This window comes from Oncorhynchus tshawytscha, linkage group LG21, assembly GCF_018296145.1.
Source record: "Oncorhynchus tshawytscha isolate Ot180627B linkage group LG21, Otsh_v2.0, whole genome shotgun sequence".
In the NCBI taxonomy this organism is placed as follows: domain Eukaryota; kingdom Metazoa; phylum Chordata; class Actinopteri; order Salmoniformes; family Salmonidae; genus Oncorhynchus; species Oncorhynchus tshawytscha.
The window spans coordinates 19,792,093-19,811,636 of record NC_056449.1 but is presented as its reverse complement, the minus strand read 5'-3'; the positions used below and the strand labels follow the sequence as shown (position 1 = coordinate 19,811,636).

Sequence of the window (19,544 nt, the reverse complement as noted above, 5' to 3'; positions counted from 1 at the left end):
TCCTCAACAACCACAATCTGTAAGGCGCAAATAGCTAAGGGAGAGAGCAGCAGTGTGATGCGCTATGGTAGATATCAATAATAAGTGATATCCGTATCACCGTAGACACTGCTGTCATCCTAAACCTTAGCGTTTATTCAAATTGGATCATCTTTGAATGCTGACAGTAGTTGCAACATTGGAAGACATAGGTTGGACTGTAGCCTACAAAAGCCTATTCCTGCTCTTTTCACACGATCCATCAAACACATTTGGTATGTCATCATACTGGTCTCTGACTTGTGTTCAGACTCGCTCAAGTGGAACCACCTTAAACCTGCGCTGTTTTTCAATGCTGATTTGAATGTCATTGAGAAAACAGAGACATGTTAAACATCCTTTCTCTATTTAAAAGTAATCCTCGAAGTAATCATCTAGTTTTTCAAAAGTATCTGTAATCTGATTACAATATTTTTGCTGGTAACGTAACGGATTACATTAACTGTTTAAAAAAAAATCCCTTATGTAACTGATTACATGTAATCCGTTACTCCCCAACCCTGTTATATTGTCATTATAGTTTATTTGTACGTGTGTTTATGTTGCTGCCTGTTGCCCAGGGCGCCCTTGAAAAACAGATTTGCATGTCAGTGTGACTCACAAGGTTAAATGAATCATAAAAAAATAAAAGGATTAACTGAAAACGGAGTTGTACAGCAAGTTGAATCTTTAGTTGGTACTTCAGACAACTGAAACAAAAAACATGCCATTACAGTTAGCTTGTAAAATGGGATTTGAAAGGTTAGATAATGCATAAAATTAATTAAATCATAAGGAAGTTGCATAGCAAGTTGAATCATTAGTTGGCACTGTATAAAATTGTATAAAATACCATTCCATCATGATAAAAACTTTTAAAAGCTTTTGAAAAACTGTAAGGCAAAGTGACATCTTTCAGGATGACTCAAACCACCATTAGAGCTTTTGAACATCTATTGTAGCTTGCTACCCCTGACAGACATTGAGTTTCTACCTATTGATTTTTGCCCAGGTTTTCTCACATGAAGTGTTTTAAAATGTCCTTATCCTGTTACTGGCAGGTTAATGTTCACCTCAACTCTTCTGCATCTTGTTCTTGTCCCATGATTTTTGTACACTGACAAATCCCAATGCCACACGGCTCTCCCTCTCCAAAGAATCAATAATAATAGACTCACTGCTCCTTATTCATAGCCGTTCTGGCTTTGCCTCGATTCCTCATTCAATAGCATAATTAATTGGCCATATTTTCCAATTCAGTCATTGCTAACCTTGCAGCAAAAAGGGGGAGCCGATGTAGCACAACCATGACATTAAAAAGCCAAAGGCACAGATGTTTGTTATTCATTAACCTAGTGGGTTCCATTCAGAACACATTGCACACTTGAGGATGGAGCTTGTTTCTTGCTACAGGTGGCAATGCACCTCTCTCTGACCCAGAATTAATTTTGTCTGTATCTCAAAGATTTTCTAGAAGTACCTGGGAGCAACAGTTTGAGGGTCAATCCCATTTAAATCCGAAGAAATGGCCACCACTCCATTGGAATTGCATGTCTGTTTGTACCCATATTAGAATGAACATGGGAACTCAAACTTTTTACATCCCCTTGATACTGGTTAATGTTCTTATCTTGTAGTATTAGGTCTTTACAAAGCAAATAACAAAACGTTTGCTATTATAAAATGGTTATGGATTGACTGGGCTGGCAGACGGTGTCAAGAAAACCCACAAAGAGAACTGTTCAGTTCATTAATGGCTCAGTAGCTTTTGATTGAAAACTTCCATTACTCAGACAGGGAACACCACCTACCCAAATTTTCCCAGAGCAGCCACCGCTGACGAGAGCGTAATGTATTTCCCCAGATTTGATCAAGCCTGTTAATGTGATTAAATGAGACTCCCCCACCCACCCACCCACCCACCCACACACACACACACACATAGACACACACTATAGGCCGACTTAAAACAATGACTGGTGCCTACAGAATAGATTCAGAACTGGGTTTTCATCCTCATTGTCCAGACTAAACGGAGTGGCAGTGTAGAGGATGAACCAGGTCTGCCACTCAGCCTCTTTGTTTCCCTAGACTGCTTTCCCATTTTATTAGCTCTATTATAAAGACAGTATATAGCTCATCCCTGCTTCCCCAGGCTGCTTCCCGATTGCATTAACTTAAACATTACATCTCATTTCCTGTTTTCTCTCTTCTCCCCCACAGTTCGTGGCACACCCCAACTGCCAGCAGCAGCTGCTGACGATCTGGTATGAGAACCTGTCGGGCCTGAGGGAGCAGACTATCGCTGTAAAGTGCCTGGTGGTGGTGGCTGTGGCCCTGGGTCTGCCCCTGCTGGCTGTGGGTTACTGGTTCGCCCCTTGCAGTCGGGTAAGAGTACCACGTCCACTGACATACCGCTGACTCTCGCTTACCATTTGTTGTTGTAGTCAGAGCAATGTTGATGGAGTATGTTTGTTTACAAAACTGCACAAACGCTCGTATGCACATGCACGCTGAGATGTTGAACTGTTGTACCCTCTTTAACCACTCTGGTTATTATCTGACCCTGCTGGTCATCTATGAACGTTTGGACGTCTTGAAGAACGATCTGGCCTTGTAGTTGGAATCCAAAATTGGCAGATTTGTTATTGTTTTTATTTTGAGAAAATGCGCCTCCAGCATCGTGGAGAAAAAACTCACAGTACATGCTCTGCTGTTCTATCTTGCGTGAAATTATGTACAATGATGTCAGAGGTGTTCGTTGTTTGACGTAACGTCTTTGTTGTAATATCGCAAACGGACCTGGCAGTTTCCCCGCTATAATCTCCACAGAACACAGCCAGGAGAGGACTGGCCACCCATCAGAGCCTGGTTCCACTCTAGGTTTCTTCCTAGGTTCATTCCTTTCTAGGGAGTTTTTCACTGCCACTGTGCCTCTGCACAGTGCTCTTTGGGGTTTTAGGCTGGGAATCTGTATTGCACTTTGTGACAACTGCTGATATAAAAAGGCTTTAGAAATTAAATGTGCTAGCTTTATTTTGATTGATTGATGATTGTTTTGCAATGTGACATGTAATGTCTGCCAAGAGAGTATAGATAGAAATCTGGCATGCAAGGCCATCCACCGCCATCATTCCTGCCACTCAGAACCTCTCAAGTAGATCAACTGGTGCATAACCAGGCTGTAGAGTTCAAAGTGAAATACGGAGGCAGTTTTGGGACAAAATTCACCAATTGTGTTCCCTTCATTTATCTCAACTCAAACCAGAGTATATGAAGAGTATTGTTTCTAGCCCATAGAATTACATATATATGGGTCCATTACCCAAACTTCCCATTGAAAAGTAAAACAGAAATTTACAGCCACCTGTGATTAAAGTAAATAAGTATAGGAGTGTGAGGCTAAGTAGTCTAGTGTTGTGAGGGTAAATAAAAAGTCTAGGAATGTGAAGGTAAATAAATAGTCTCGGGGTGTGAGGGTAAATAAATAGTCTCGGGGTGTGATGGTAAATAAATAGTCTAGGAGTGTGAGGGTAAATAAATAGTCTCGGGGTGTGAGGGTAAATAAATAGTTTAGGAGTGTGAAGGTAAATAAATAGTCTAGGAGTGTGAAGGTAAATAAATAGTCTCGGGGTGTGATGGTAAATAAATAGTCTAGGAGTGTGAGGGTAAATAAATAGTCTAGGAGTGTGAGGGTAAATAAATAGTCTCGGGGTGTGAGGGTAAATAAATAGTCTCGGGTGTGAGGGTAAATAAATAGTCTTGGGTGTGAGGGTAAATAAATAGTCTAGGAGTGTGAGGGTAAATAAATAGTCTAGGAGTGTGAAGGTAAATAAATAGTCTAGGAGTGAGGGTAAATAAATAGTCTAGGAGTGTGAGGGTAAATAAATAGTCTAGGAGTGTGAGGGTAAATAAATAGTCTCGGGTGTGAGGGTAAATAAATAGTCTAGGAGTGTGAGGGTAAATAAATAGTCTGGAGTGTGAGGGTAAATAAATAGTCTCGGGTGTGAGGGTAAATAAATAGTCTAGGAGTGTGAGGGTAAATAAATAGTTTAGGAGTGTGAAGGTAAATAAATAGTCTAGGAGTGTGAAGGTAAATAAATAGTCTCGGGGTGTGAGGGTAAATAAATAGTCTTGGGTGTGAGGGTAAATAAATAGTCTTGAAGTGTGAGGGTAAATAAATAGGGTGTAGTGTGCTTGTTTGTTTATATTCACTTACCCTGCCCTACCCAGGTGGTTTATGGATAGGTCTTAAGTTTCAGTAGTATAACAAGAGTCTCTCACAACACTCCAATTAAATGTAAGTGTTACATTTTCTATCTTTAGGGACGTTGTTTACCCTCTCATAAAGCCAAGACTAACAATGTGTGTTTTAATCATTGAGGGCTATAAGAGGAATGGAGAAAAGCAGAGCAACAGCTGGGCATGTTAATGGCGCGATGCCAATTTGGGTTGTTGGCATCATTACTATTGCTATGTTTATTTAGAGGTGGCACCTTGAAAACACTTCGATTTGTTTTTCAGGAATGCTTTGGCATAGGATAGGATTAGGACTAGTAGTAGCTTCTCAGTTGTATAGATCATGAACGAAACCAAAGAAAGTTTAAATCAATTGATTCGACCACCTAAACTGAACTGATTGGTGTTTGTTGTGAAGTTACTCCAGACTTCACAACAAACTCATTTCAAGCAGGTTGAGGTGGCTGTAGCATAGTTTTCTCCATACTTCACAACCAACTAATTTCATCTGACAGGTATATTACAACGCAGGTTCAAGGAGTTAGCCAGATAACTTTAATAAACAAACAGAAATAACTGTTGATTGTCTGGTTCACTAAGAAAGCTAAACGTACATATATGTGTTTTTTGTTGTTGAGAAAATTAGACCAAGCCCATTTCAAACTTATCTTTAAAAAAAAAAGATCCATTATTTTAGGATGTGTAGGCAAATTAGCTGGCTAACTATCCTGATTTGTAGTATAGGTTGAGGTGGTTGCAGCATAGTTACTCCAGAGACTCCTTATTGACTGAACTCTCCCTGTGCATCCCACCGATCTCACCTGAAGGTTTTACTTGCTATGATGTGGTTATTTAACCTACCTAAGTTGAATGCACTGATTGTAAGTCACTATGGATGAGAGCATCTGCTAAATGACTGAGGTGCAAATGTGATCCTTCTCATTTTCTGCAGCTGGGCAATGCTTTGCGCAGCCCCTTTATGAAGTTTGTGGCCCATGCCGCTTCCTTCATCATCTTCCTGTGCCTGCTGTTGTTCAACGCATCGGACCGCTTCGAGGGAATCCGCACCATGCCAAACGTTTCCGTCACTGACCACCCCATGCAGATCTACCGGGTCAAGACCACTGAATTCAGCTGGACTGAGATCCTCATCATGGTCTGGGTCACAGGTGAGAGAGGATTTATTTGTTTAATTAACATGTTATGGTACTGTGGAGGATTGACGGCACCAGAAGGGCTTGGAAAGGTGTGGACATGCTTCAGAGGCAAGGGCGTACATCAGAGTCATGTTTCATGTCCTGCTTAGATTCAAGTGTCACTGAATGGACTATCCTGGTTAGATTCAAGTGTCACTGAGTGGACTGTCCGGGTTAGATTCAAGTGTCCCTGAGTGGACTGTCCAGGTTAGATTCAAGTGTCACTGAGTGGACTGTCCTGGTTAGATTCAAGTGTCACTGAGTGGACTATCCTGGTTAGATTCAAGTGTCACTGAGTGGACCGTCCTGGTTAGATTCAAGTGTCACTGAGTGGACTGTCCTGGTTAGATTCAAGTGTCACTGAGTGGACTGTCCTGGTTAGATTCAAGTGTCACTGAGTGGACTGTCCTGGTTAGATTCACATGAAATGAAACATATGTTGTTTTGTGTATTGTGCTCTATTTAGAACAGTAATCTCTTTTCAATGTGCTCTGAAGAACCTAGCATTTAAAACACAGCAGCTGTATGGCACAATAGTCAGGAGACTATTTTGTGCTTTTCACATTTTGAACACTGATGTACAGTATATTGTAGAGTTACAGACAGTAATTTTTTTTTTTAATGAAAAGTGAAAGGTTTAAGTTCAATTTCCATAGCTTCCCTGGTCAGTTTTACTTAATGTTTAGCAGCCATACTGACCTAAACTTGAACGAGCAGTTGACAGTGCGTACTTGCGAGAGAGAGAATAGGGTAACTCTCTGGAGAGGGGGAAATCAGATGAGATTTTAGTGAGTAGCAGTCTTCAGTCCCGCTGTGGCTCCCGCAAGATTGAAATACCAATTACGGTGACACATCTGCAAATGGACCCTCTCTTTCCCCTCCTCTACACAACAGTCTCCATTCTGTTCTCAGGATGGGGAGGTTTCCAGGGTTGAGTTCATTTGGCATCAAATGAACCCAACCCTGGAATCAAATGGAACAAAATAAACTGAAACTGAGAGGAAAAGTTTCTGCTACAAAATGTTTTAAAATTGGTTTCCGTTGCGTGCCCTAATGAACACGACCGTCATATCGAGCCTGGTCAAGTTTGACGGCATTGCAGATGCATCCCATTTGGTCGGATAGGGCAGAAACCAGGAAGCGATTATAGTGAGTCACTACCGGCCTTTTGACATGACTCAAGAGGTCCTCTGACCTTCATTCACCAATCATCTAAATGCAGGATCAATGGTCTCTCAGGAGGGAACATTTCATCCTTTTTCTCTCCCTCTTTGACAGATTGAGTTAACGAATCGATGTAGAGACTAGAACCATGTTCCATCTTCTGAATTAATTTTTAAAAGCTATGTTAGAGGTTTTAATCTGTAGTGATTCAATAAATGGCTTCAAACGTACAGCTAGATTCAGACAGTTAATTTAATAAACAAACTAACCAATTTTCGGGCCCTGGAGGTGGTTTCATTAGGTAGACATTAGATGGTTACTGAATCAACACACTTCAGTTTCACTATTGCCAGCCGATTCAATGACACTATGGTCATGTTCATTAGGGCATGACATAGCAAAATGTTTTGCAACAGAAAACAAAAATGTGTGTTTCTTATTGGACAAGTCCCTCTTTACCTTTAGTTTCGTAACTAACAAACACAACCCATGTCCTCTTGTTGCTGTTTCCTCTGCAGGGATGTTTCGCTCAGTTTCAGAACATTTTAATCTGTTTGGTGCCTAATGAACACAATCCACATCTTTCCACAGGGATGATGTGGTCTGAGTGTAAGGAACTGTGGACTGAGGGGCCAAGGGAGTACAGCCAGCAGCTGTGGAACGTTCTGGACTTCGGCATGCTCTCAATCTTTATCGCCGCTTTCACTGCCCGGTTCTTCGCCTTCCTCCAGGCCACCAGAGCCCAGCAGTACGTCAACGAAAAGATCCACGCTACCGATCTCTCCCTAGTGACCCTACCCCCAGAGGTCAAATACTTCACCTACGGTGAGAGAAGAACTTCTGTATTCATTTTGTTCCTCATGTCAGGATTTAGAATGAATACACCCATGATACAGTTAAGACAAGTAGGCATCTTTCACACATCTACAAATACCACCACACACTCATAATACCTAACCACATGCCCTGTAAGACATGTAAACGGTGATGTTATAATGTTAGGTGTTATCGATGATTATACTTATCAGGATTGGAAAGCTGCCGCAGTCATCCCCCTCTTCAAAGGAGGAGACACCCCGGACCCAAACTGTTACAGACCTATATCCATCCTGCCCTGCCTATCTAAGGTCTTCGAAAGCCAAGTCAACAAACAGGTCACTGACCATCTCGAATCCCACCGTACCTTCTCCGCTGTGCAATCTGGTTTCTGAGCCGGTCACGGGTGCACCTCAGCCACGCTCAAGGTACTAAACGATATCATAACCGCCATCGATAAAAGACAGTACTGTGCAGCCGTCTTCATCGACCTGGCCAAGGCTTTCGACTGTCAATCACCATATTCTTATCGGCAGACTCAGTAGCCTCTGTTTTTCTAATGACTGCCTTGCCTGGTTCACCAACTACTTTGCAGACAGAGTTCAGTGTGTCAAATCAGAGGGCATGTTGTCCGGTCCTCTGACAGTCTCTATGGGGTGCCACAGGGTTCAATTCTCGGGCCGACTCTTTTCTCTGTATATATCAATGATGTTGCTCTTGCTGCGGGCGTTTCCCTGATCCATCTCTACTCAGACGACACCATTCTGTATACTTCCGGCCCTTCCTTGGACACTGTGCTATCTAACCTCCAAATGAGCTTCAATGCCATACAACACTCCTTCCGTGGCCTCCAACTGCTCTTAAACGCTAGTAAAACCAAATGCATGCTTTTCAACCGTTCGCCCGTCTAGCATCACCACCCTGGATGGTTCCAACCTAGAATATGTGGACATCTATAAGTACCAAGGTGTCTGGCTAGACTGTAAACTTGTCACGCCCTGGTCTTAGTATTTTGTGTTTTCTATATTTATTTGGTCAGGCCAGGGTGTGACATGGGTTTATTTTGTGTTGTGTTTATGTATGGGTTTTTTTCCTAGGTCTTGGGATTGTGGCTTAGTGGGGTGTTCTAGCAAAGTCTATGGTTGCCTGGGGCGGTTCTCAATCAGAGGCAGGTGATTCTCGTTGTCTCTGATTGGGAACCATATTTAGGCAGCCATATTCTTTGAGTGTTTCGTGGGTGATTGTTCCTGTCTCAGTGTTTTGTATTTCACCAGATAGGCTGTATAGGTTTTCACGTTCCGTTTGTTGTTTTGTATTGATCGTGTTTTGTCTTCATTAAACATGTATCGAATTAACCACGCTGCATTTTGGTCCAACTCTCCTTCAACGGAAGAAAACCGTAACAAAACTCTCCTTCCAGACTCATATCAAACATCTCCAATCTATAACCAAATCTAGAGTTGGCTTTCTATTCCACAACAAAGCCTCCTTCACTCACGCCGCCAAACTTACCCTAGTAAAACTGTCTATCCTACCGATCCTCGACTTCGGCGATGTCATCTACAAAATAGCTTCCAATACTCTACTCAGCAAACTGGATGCAGTTTATTACAGTGCCATCCGTTTTGTTACTAAAGCACCTTATACCACCCACCACTGCGACCTGTATGCTCTAGTCGGCTGGCCCTCGCTACATATTCGTCGCCAGACCCACTGGCTCCAGGTCATCTACAAGTCCATGCTAGGTAAAGCTCCCCCTTATCTCAGTTCACTGGTCACGATGGCAACACCCACCCGTAGCACGCGCTCCAGCAGGTGTATCTCACTGATCATCCCTAAAGCCAACACCTCATTTGGCCGCCTTTCATTCCAGTTCTCTGCTGCCTGTGACTGGAACGAATTGCAAAAATCGCTGAAGTTGGAGACTTTTATCTCCCTCACCAACTTCAAACATCTGCTATCTGAGCAGCTAACCGATCGCTGCAGCTGTACATAGTCTATCGGTAAATAGCCCACCCAATTTTACCTACCTCATCCCCATACCGTTTATATTTATTTACTTTTCTGCTCTTTTGCACACCAGTATCTCTATCTGTACCTGACCATCTGATCATTTATCACTCCAGTGTTAATCTGCAAAATTGTAATTATTCGCCTACCTCCTCATGCCTTTTGTACACAATGTACATAGACTCTCTTTTTTTTCCTTCTACTGTGTTATTGACTTGTTAATTGTTTACTCCATTTGTAACTCTGTGTTGTCTGTTTACACTGCTATGCTTTATCTTGGCCAGGTCGCAGTTGTAAATGAGAACTTGTTCTCAACTAGCCTACCTGGTTAAATAAAGGTGAAATAAAAAAATATATACAGACACGTGAGGCAAGTCTGAAAGATTTAGTGAATAGACAGGAGCAGGAAAAAGGCAGGTTGAGGACAGGGGTTCGTAATCCTGTTAATTGTCTGGAGACGTAGATGGCAGGCAGCCTCAGGTCGTAACCGGGGAGACAAGAACAAAAACCATAACAAGGAAAAAACACAGAAACAGAAGACAAAGGACAATGAGACACAGGTTTTATATTGGACTTATGAAACTTAGGATGATACGGGGGGTGCAGGGCAACAGAAGACGAACAACAGAGGGGCCAAGGATTTTAGAGATTGGGAAAGGGCCGATGAAACGGGGGGAAAGTTTTAGTACTCAATCCGGAGGGGCAGATCCCGTGTAGACAGCAATATCCTCTGCCCGAGACGATAGCGGGTAGCCGGGGTACGGGGAACCGGGCTCTCTCCCAGGCAAGCCGACAGCGGCAGAAGAACATCTGGGCCAAGGGTATGTTGACCTCTTACTCTTGCTCAGGAAAGAGCGGGGGCTGATCACTCATGGAGCACTCGAAGGGCAAGAGATCGCTTTCCAGAATCAGGATGAGAACCGAAGACCACGATCAGAGACTATGTCGACCGGAAATCCATGAATTCGGAAGATGTACTGTACTATGAGTTGGGCCGTCTCCTTGGCTGAGGGTAACTTTGGAAAGGGGGATGAAATGGGTGGCTTTAGAAAACCTAACCAACACCGTAAGGATAGGAGACCAGTGATAAAGTCCAGGGATATATGGGACCAGGGGCGATGAGGTACCGGGAGTGGTTGAAGGAGGCCGGCCGGAGCTTGCCACAGTCTTATTCTGAGCACACAACGTGCATACGACGACGAATGCGGAGACATCAGAAACCATAGTGGGCCACCAAAAAACATTGCTGGAGGAAGGCCAGGGTCCGTCTGGAGCCGGGATAGCAGGTTAGAGCAGAGAAAGAAACCCGTTCCAGGACCGGGACCGGGCAGAATCCGGAACTAACAACTGGTGTAAAGCCACCCCGAGGCAGTGTAGTGCCAGAGAGGAGGTCAATGGCGCAGTCATAGGGTCGATGCGGAGGAAGAGATATGGCTCTGGCCTTGTTGATAACCTCCCGAAGGTACTAATACTCCGCGGGAATGGCGGAGAGTTCGGAGGCTTTACCCAAGCCCACAGGAGGACGTCCAGGGGTGGGCTGCATCGCCTTGAGGCAATGCGCGTGGCATAATGGGCTCCAACCCAGGAATGAACCTGTAGCCCAGTCGATCAGGGGGTTGTGCCTCTGGAGCCATGACAATCCCAATACCATGGGTGCATGAGGAGATTCAATGAGCAGAAACGGCATGGACTCACTGTGATTCCCTGACACAGGTTGATAGGAATCGTACTGTGAGTGACACTGCCAATAGAGCGTCCGTCCAATGCTCTGGCGTCCATGGGAACGGAGAGAAGTTGTGTGGAGATACCCAGCTCCGACACCAGGGTAGTGTTCATAAAGCTTTCGTCGGCCCCAGAGTCCACGAGCACCCGGAGAGATTTAGACCGGTCACCCCACAACAGGATAGCATGGAGAGAAGTATGAGTAATGGGAGACTCCCTGTATGGCCCACCGGCGTACTCATACCTACTGATGAGCCTGGGCTTTTTACTGGACAGGTGGATATGTATTGTCCTTATGGTCAAGGCTATGAGACTGAAGGAGCTTCCAAGCTGCCTCTCTACCTGACAACACCTTCCTTACTTCCGCCACGAAATCCTCCAGATGCTATCTCAGCGTTATAAGAGACGATATCTTTGAACAGTACGACGGAAACAAAGAGGGCTGCAGAAAAATCGAAAATGAGGGAGCACTGGGAGAGAAACGCCCGGTAGGTTTTGCGATCCCCAGTGTAGCGCTCTGAAGGAGGTAAGTGGGGTTCTCGGGAAGCCAGGGGAGATGCACCCCGGGAAGCGGAGTTCCTTAGAGTCTGGGAGGTTTTCGTTGTGGCTTGCTGCCTAATAGATAGTCCGCTGAATTGTTCCAACAATGCACTGATGGCATGGTCATGGTTTTCCATCAAGGTGTGGAATCCTTCCATAAGGTTATGTAGTAACTCCTCGTGTCTTCCAATGGTGGCTCCTTGTGAGGAAACAGTGTTGCAGAGCTTTTCTGAGTCTGGTGCGTCAGTCATGGCCAGTTTGTACTAACATGACTCAGGATGAGAACCAGATGCAGATACATAAGGCAGATGGTTCAAGTCTCAAGGGCAGGCAAAGGCAGGTCGAGGACAGGCAGGGGTTCGTAATCCTGGTAGCAGAAGTAGACGGCGGGCAGGCTCAGGGTCAGGACAGGCAAAACAGGTCATAACTGGAGAAAGACACTGGCACAACTTGACGGGACAAGACGAACTGGCAACAGACAAACAGAGAACCAGGTATAAATACACAGAGGAGAAAATGGGAGACACCTGGTGGGGGTGGAGACAAGCACAAGACAGGTGAAACAGATCAGGGTGTGACAAGCACTTTATTTTATAGTCCTGTTTCATTTAGTTTGACCTGATATTTACTGAGAAATTAGGAGGTTTATTGGAGCTTGTGTTGATGCATCCCAAAGAAACAAAATGCACATTATAGGGGAATTATTATGTAATTACCATTTGCTGTGTTATTTCAAAGCCTGCAACGACCTAGTGAGTCTGTAAAGCAAAGTCTAACCCAACCATTGTGTAGAACAATCCTATTCCGCCATGCATTAAACACATTGTGCATGTTGCTATGAGTGATAAGAAAACAACTGATTGTTACCCCTTCCTCCACGTAGCAAGGGACAAATGGTTACCGTCAGACCCCCAGCTGATCTCAGAAGGACTATACGCCATCGCCGTGGTGCTGAGCTTCACACGCATCGCTTACATCCTGCCGGCTAACGAGAGCTTCGGACCACTCCAGATCTCCCTGGGCCGCACTGTCAAAGACATCTTCAAGTTCATGGTCCTGTTCATCATGGTCTTCCTGGCATTCATGATTGGCATGTTTATCCTCTATTCTTACTACTTGGGTGCCAAGGTCAACCCAGCATTCACCACGTGAGTGATTATAGCAGACACTGTGACCACTTTATGAGGACACTTACTTGAACAGACGTAAGGGGAGACACTTATGGGGACAGTCTCGGTCAACTTGTGTAAAGAGAATGTTAATTGATGAGGTGTGGAGTCAGTGACAGGAACTGCTTCGTACACAGTCAGTAGGGAGGCTTTGTATACATTCAACCTTACTGTTTTGTCCCCAAAGGCCCTGAAATGAATACACTCCTAAAATATGAGACTAGATAATAAGATTGATACACATTTATCAAGTAAGAACCTATCTACTGCCATGAACCTTCATAAAACATTTAAACATCGACAAGTGCGCTCTCCATTCATGTAGAGAGCTCTTTTCTTCCTCTATTGAGTCCAATCAAGAAGCGCTAGCTCATTCAGTCTATCGACTCAGTCAGTGTAGTGCAGTATGAAGTAGAAAATGGCCCAACTTGGTCTCCCTTTCTAAGAGTGCCTCAAACCGGAATTGTGGCAGCTCAGAAAAAATAACTAATTTCACACTGGACTGGATTCCCTCCAAGGTTACTCTTTCCAAAGTGAGAAAATGAAATCATTTCCATTGTTATGGTTTATTGTTTTCCTCAATTGTCTCGGTGTCCATATTGTATTTTATTAGCCAAGCTGGCATGGCATAAATGTATCACACACTTACAAATGGAACACACACACACTCATGTAACATTGCCAAGAGTCCCAATGGTCATTTCTGCCCTTACCAAGGACATCTGTGGAATTCATATAACACAAAATATCAAATACAGGGACATCACCTGAAAATAAAAATAATCATTTGAATGCAACAATTCCCATGAAACTATCCTTCAATCTTGTTGTTAATTTTTGTTAAAGTCACTTTGACAACCAGAGGACTATATACCAGGATAGTATTAAGCAAGACATGCTAAGATATTTGGTTAATTCCCCATACATCATATAGCTACATGTCTGTCCTTTGAGGTTAGGCTACACAGGAAGTGACTTCTTAATCGCATCACTTTTTTTTAAAGTAGCACTTTGTTATCGCCTGTCACTTTGGGCCTAAGCCAAATGTAGTTTGTGGTCTCACTAGGGCACAGCCACAAACTAGAAACCCCTAGAACTAATCCGCCTGTCCTGAGACAATCCCCTTCCTTCCTTGTCACCACAGGGTGGAGGAGAGCTTCAAGACTCTGTTCTGGTCTATATTTGGGCTGTCAGAGGTGTCCTCCGTGGTGCTCAAATACAACCACAAGTTCATTGAGAACATCGGCTACGTGCTCTACGGAATCTACAACGTGACCATGGTGGTGGTGTTGCTCAACATGCTGATCGCCATGATCAACAGCTCCTATCAAGAGATCGAGGTGAGTTACTCGTGTAGGGTGAAGTTACCCCAGCCTAGACGCTGATCTTGGGTCAGTTTAGCATTTCCCCCAATAATGGTTAGGATTGGGGGACGGGAAGCAGATCCTAGATCTATACCTAGGGGAAAACTTCACCCTGGGGATGAATCAGTGGCATCTGTACACCCCGTCATTTCATTTGGTTATAATTATAGGGATAGTGTATTTTGGGGTAATCTGTTTGTTGTTGCTGTGGTTTTTATATAATGCTGTATGTAGCACAGTATGCCCTAAGCAACTATGCTCTGTTGTCTCTAATTGTGAAACATCAGGGGCTCTGCTATGAATAGCTCTGAAATCAATCATTTCAAGATTATCCTTGTTATGTGCTATGGGAATATTTGTTGCTATTTCCTACTTGCCTCATATGACCGCAGTACAGCCGTGCTAAAGCCACAATGAATCACACCCCCTCATGTATTATTGCTTTCATCAATTATTTGGAGATGATCCATGTTATGTATTGTGGGAATTTCCTTTGATAATCCGCAACACAAGATACAAGAAGTGACATGAGGCCTCTGCTGTAATGTCCTATCAGAGACAACAACAGCTTGTGACTTTTCAATGGCAGTATTAGGCTAATAGTGTTGTCTCTCATAGATTAGGCCAACAGCAAATGAAGTATTTGTATTTATTATGGATCCCCAGCCAGCAGCTAGTCTTTCTGGCGTCCGGCAAAATTAAGGCAGTTATACAATTTAAAAAACATTACAATAAATTTCTAACATCCTATGAGCGAGACAGAAGTGAACAGGTTATCATTAGTTCAAACAGGTTTTGGATAATGGTGTTTGTAACAGTTACTGAGCTAGTCTCACTAAGTCAATCTCTCGACTTCCAGAGGGTGTTTACTCAGAGAATGAAATAACTCTACTTATCTCTCAGGATGACGCGGACGTGGAGTGGAAGTTTGCGCGCTCCAAACTGTGGCTGTCCTACTTTGACAATGGCAAGACGCTGCCTCCTCCCTTCAGCATCGTTCCAACTCCCAAGTCCTTTTACCACCTCATCAGGTGGATAGTTGGCATGCTGCATTGCCGCCGACGAAGCCTGAAGAAGGACGTAGAGCTGGGAATGGACAGTTCGAAGTCCAGGGTATGGATAGATAGGTGTATTTATGGATGGATGGATTCATTCATTCATCAAATCATCTATTGATTCATTTGTCCATTCATTCATCCATTTCTCTCTCTCTCTCTCTCTCTCTCTCTCTCTCTCTCTCTCTCTCTCTCTCTCTCTCTCTCTCTCTCTCTCTCTCTCTCTCTCTCTCTCTCTCTCTTCTCTCTCTCTCTCTCTCTCATTGTTTTGATTATAAAAATACACAAGTTCGCTCTAGCTGGAGACAACATTTTATGCGGAGATCTCTGTTTATGTGGGTTATGATTTGTGCATGATGTAATGTATATTCTTCCATGATTTCTCAGTACTGACTCTGGGTGGTCATAATTTGCACTCACCTCTTAATGACCCTGGAGAGGATCAATGGCTTTTGCATTATGTCTGTGGCTCGCCATATTTAAATTACAAATAAATATGAACGCTATCCACCTAAAGAGAAGGCTCTTGTATGCATTGGAGTCTGGAGTACTCGTCTAGTAAGAGAACATGGAATATTATTCAAGCCCTACTTAAAAGATAATAACATCCAATTTATATGTATGGAGTGTTGAAATCCCCTTTAAGACAGGTTTGATGCCTGTCTCTAATGTAATCCTTGGAGGATATCATCTGTTGAATCAGCAGGCCCCCCATGGCACACAATAATAGTATCAAGATGATTCATATGTGTCTGGGGTCTCTCTCTTTCTCTGTCTCAAGCTCTCTTTCTCTCTCTCTCTCTCTCTCTCTCTCTCTCTCTCTCTCTCTCAATTCAATGGGCTCTATTGGCCTGGAAACATATTTACATTGCCAAAGCAAGTGAAATAGATCATAAATGAAAGTGAAATAAACAAAAAATGAACAGTAAACATTACACTCACAAAGGTAGAAAAGGAATAGAGACATTTCAAATGTCGTATTATGGCTATACTGTATACTGTGTTGTAAGGGTCTGTAAATAATTCAAGTACAAAAGGGAAAATAAATAAACATAAATATGGGTTGTATTTACAATGTTCTTCACTTGTTGCCCTTATCTTGTGACAACAGGTCACACATGTTGCTGCTGTGATGTCACACTGTGGTATTTCACTCATAGATATGGGAGTTTATCAAAATTGGATTTGTTTTCAAATTCTTTGTGGTTATAATCGGAGGGAAATATGTGTCTCTAATATGGTCATACATTTGGCAGGAGGTTAGGAAGTGCATCTCAGTTTCCACCTCATTTTGTGGGCAGTGTACACATAGCCTGTCTTCTCTTGAGAGCCAGGTCTGCCTACGGCGGCCTCTTTCAATAGCAAGGCTATGTTCACTGAGTCTGTACATTGTCAAAGCTTTCCTTAATTTTGGGTCAGTCACAGTGGTCAGGTTTGCTCTGTTTTTCCAATGTGTCAAGTAATTCACTTTTGGTTTTCTCATGATTTGGTTGGGTCTAATTGTGTTGCTGTCCTGGGGCTCTGTTTGTGTTTGTGAACAGAGTCCCAGGAGCAGCTAGCTTAGGGGACTCTTCTCCTGTTTTATCTCTGTAGGTGATGGCTTTGTTATGGAAGGTTGTTATGGAATCGCTTCCTTTTAGGTGGTTGTAGAATTTAACGTCTCTTTTCTGGAGGTTATTTTTTGGGCAGAATTCTGCATGCAGAGTCTCAATTTGGTGTTTATCGCTTTTTGTGAATTCTTGGTTGGTGAGCAGACCCCAGACCTCACAACAATAAAGAGCAATGGGTTCTATAACTGATTCAAGTATTTTTAGCCAGATCCTAATTGGTATGTCAAAGTTTATGTTCCTTTTGATGGTGTAGAAGGCCCTTCTTTCCTTGTATCTCAGATCGTTCCCAGCTTTGTTGAAGTTACCTGTGGCGCTGATGTTTAGGCCGAGATACGTATAGTTTTTTTAATGTGCTCTAGGGCAACAGTGTCTATATGGAATTTGTATTTGTGGTCCTGGCAACTGGACCTTTTTTGGAACACCATTATTTTTGTTTTACTGAGATTTACTGTCAGGGCCCAGGTCTGACAGAATCTGTGCAGAAGATCTAGGTGCTGCTGTAGGCCCTTCTTGGGACATTTCTCCAAAAAGTACGATCTATGTCCCCATATGCAGTTGCAAACCGTAGTCTAGCTTTTTATAGCGGTTTTGGAGCAGTGGCTTCTTCCTTGCTGAGCGGCCTTTCAGGTTATGTTGATATAGGATTTGTTTTACTGTGGATATCGATACTTTTGTACCTGTTTTCTCCAGTATCTTCACAAGGTCCTTTGCTGTTGTTCTGGGATTGATTTGCACTTTTCGCACCAAAGTACGTTCATCTCTAGGAGAAAGAAGGCGTCTGTCTCCTTCCTGAGCGGTATGACGGCGGTGTGGTCCCATGGTGTTTATACAGATGAACGTGGTACCTTCAGGCGTTTGGAAATTGCTCCCAAGAATGAACCAGACTTGTGGAGGTCTACAATTGTTTTCTGAGGTCTTGGCTGATTTATTTTGATTTTCCCATAATGTCAAGCAAAGAGGCACTGAAATTGAAGGTAGGGCTTGAAATACATCCACATCTACTCCACCAATTGACTCAAATGATGTCAATTAGCCTATCAGAAGCTTCTAAAGCCAAAACATAATGTTCTGGAATTTTCCAAGCTGTTTAAATTAAAGGCACAGTCAACTTAGTGTATGAGCTCTTCTGACCCACTGGTATTGTGATACAGTGAATTATAAGTGAAAAAATCTGTCTGTAAACAGTTGTTGGAAAAATGTACTTGTGTCATGCACAAAGTAGATGTCCTAACCGACTTGCCAAAACTACAGTTTGTTAACAAGACATTTGTGGGCACTTCCGACTTCAACTGTATATACACTACCGTTCAAAGGTTTGGGGTCACTTAGAAATGTCCTTGTTTTTAAAAGAAAAGCTTTTTTTTGTCCACTAAAATAACATACAATTGATCTGAAATACAGTGTAGACAATGTTAATGTTGTAAATGGCTTTTGTAGCTGGAAACGGCAGATTTTTTATGGAATTTCTACATAGGCGTACAGAGGCCCAATTATCAGCAACCATCACTCCTGTGTTCCAATGGCACCTTGTGTTAGCTAATCCAAGTTTATCATTTTAAAAGTCCTCACAAGTCCTCAACTGGCAGCTTCAATCAATAGCACCCGCAAAACACCAGTCTCAACGTCAACAGTGAAGAGGCGACTCCGGGATGCTGGCCTTTTAGACAGAGTTGCAAAGAAAAAGCCAAATCTCAGACTGGCCAATAAAAAGATTAAGATGGGCAAAAGAACACAGACACTGGACAGAGAAAATCTACTTAGAAGTCCAGCATCCCAGAGTCGCCTCTTCACTGTTGACGTTGAGACTGGTGTTTTGCGGGTACTGCTGCAATAAAAATGTTATCTCTAAGATGGCAATCACCTCACTCTCTCCCATTTAATCAGTGGATACAGTTTGTCACGCCCTGACCATAGAGAGCTGTTTATTCTCCATGTTGGTTGGGGCGTGATAGTGACTAGGATGGGTCATCTAGGTGATTAGTGATTTATGTTGGTATGGTTCCCAATCAGAGACAGCTGTTTATCGTTGTCTCTGATTGGGGATCATTTTTAGGTAGCCATTTTCCCCATTGTGATTTGTGGGATCTTGACTATGTTCGTGTGTAGTTGCTTTCTGCACTGCATGTAGCGGCACTTTTCATTTATTCGCTTTATTGTTTTTGTGCTTTAAGTTTCTCTTCTAAATAAAAGGATGGAAACATACCACGCTGCATCTTGGTCCACTCATTCTAACGATCGTGACAGTTACTATTATAAGTTATAACAGTAGATTTATCAACAGCGAGAATTAATGGTGCTAGTCAAGGAACAATTGAGGCCTGGACAAATATATTGGACCTAGCTATCTGGCTGCCTGCACCTAGGTATCTGGCCTGCCAGACTTAGCTAGCTGGGTGGCTGGCTAGAAAGCTAGTGAGGTTGCAGACAGGTGGATGGGGTTTGAGTGAGGAATGGGTCATCTTTATATGCATTTATTTTGTTTTTGTACCTGTAACCCCCCCCCATCTGAAAAATAAAATTGACAAAACTAGATATAAAGTTGATCAAACAATAAAAGACTCACGTTAATCATTGGTCATTATTTTCATAATGGTTGATTGAGTATCCAGATAAAATATCCAAATATGTGTGTGTGTTTGTG

At 43.0% G+C, this 19,544-nt stretch overlaps 1 protein-coding gene across 1 annotated transcript in view; it reads left to right on the top strand.

Annotated features, from left to right (window-relative positions):
• The window catches only part of trpc3 (transient receptor potential cation channel, subfamily C, member 3), a 54,060-nt gene that overhangs the window by 32,706 nt on the left and 1,810 nt on the right, over window positions 1–19,544 (top strand). The window contains exons 5-10 of the mRNA XM_042303179.1: window positions 2,242–2,406; window positions 5,210–5,426; window positions 7,209–7,442; window positions 12,589–12,853; window positions 14,019–14,214; window positions 15,142–15,351. Of these exons, the coding sequence (XP_042159113.1) occupies window positions 2,242–2,406; window positions 5,210–5,426; window positions 7,209–7,442; window positions 12,589–12,853; window positions 14,019–14,214; window positions 15,142–15,351 (1,287 nt within the window). The remainder of the gene's footprint in view (window positions 1–2,241; window positions 2,407–5,209; window positions 5,427–7,208; window positions 7,443–12,588; window positions 12,854–14,018; window positions 14,215–15,141; window positions 15,352–19,544) is intronic.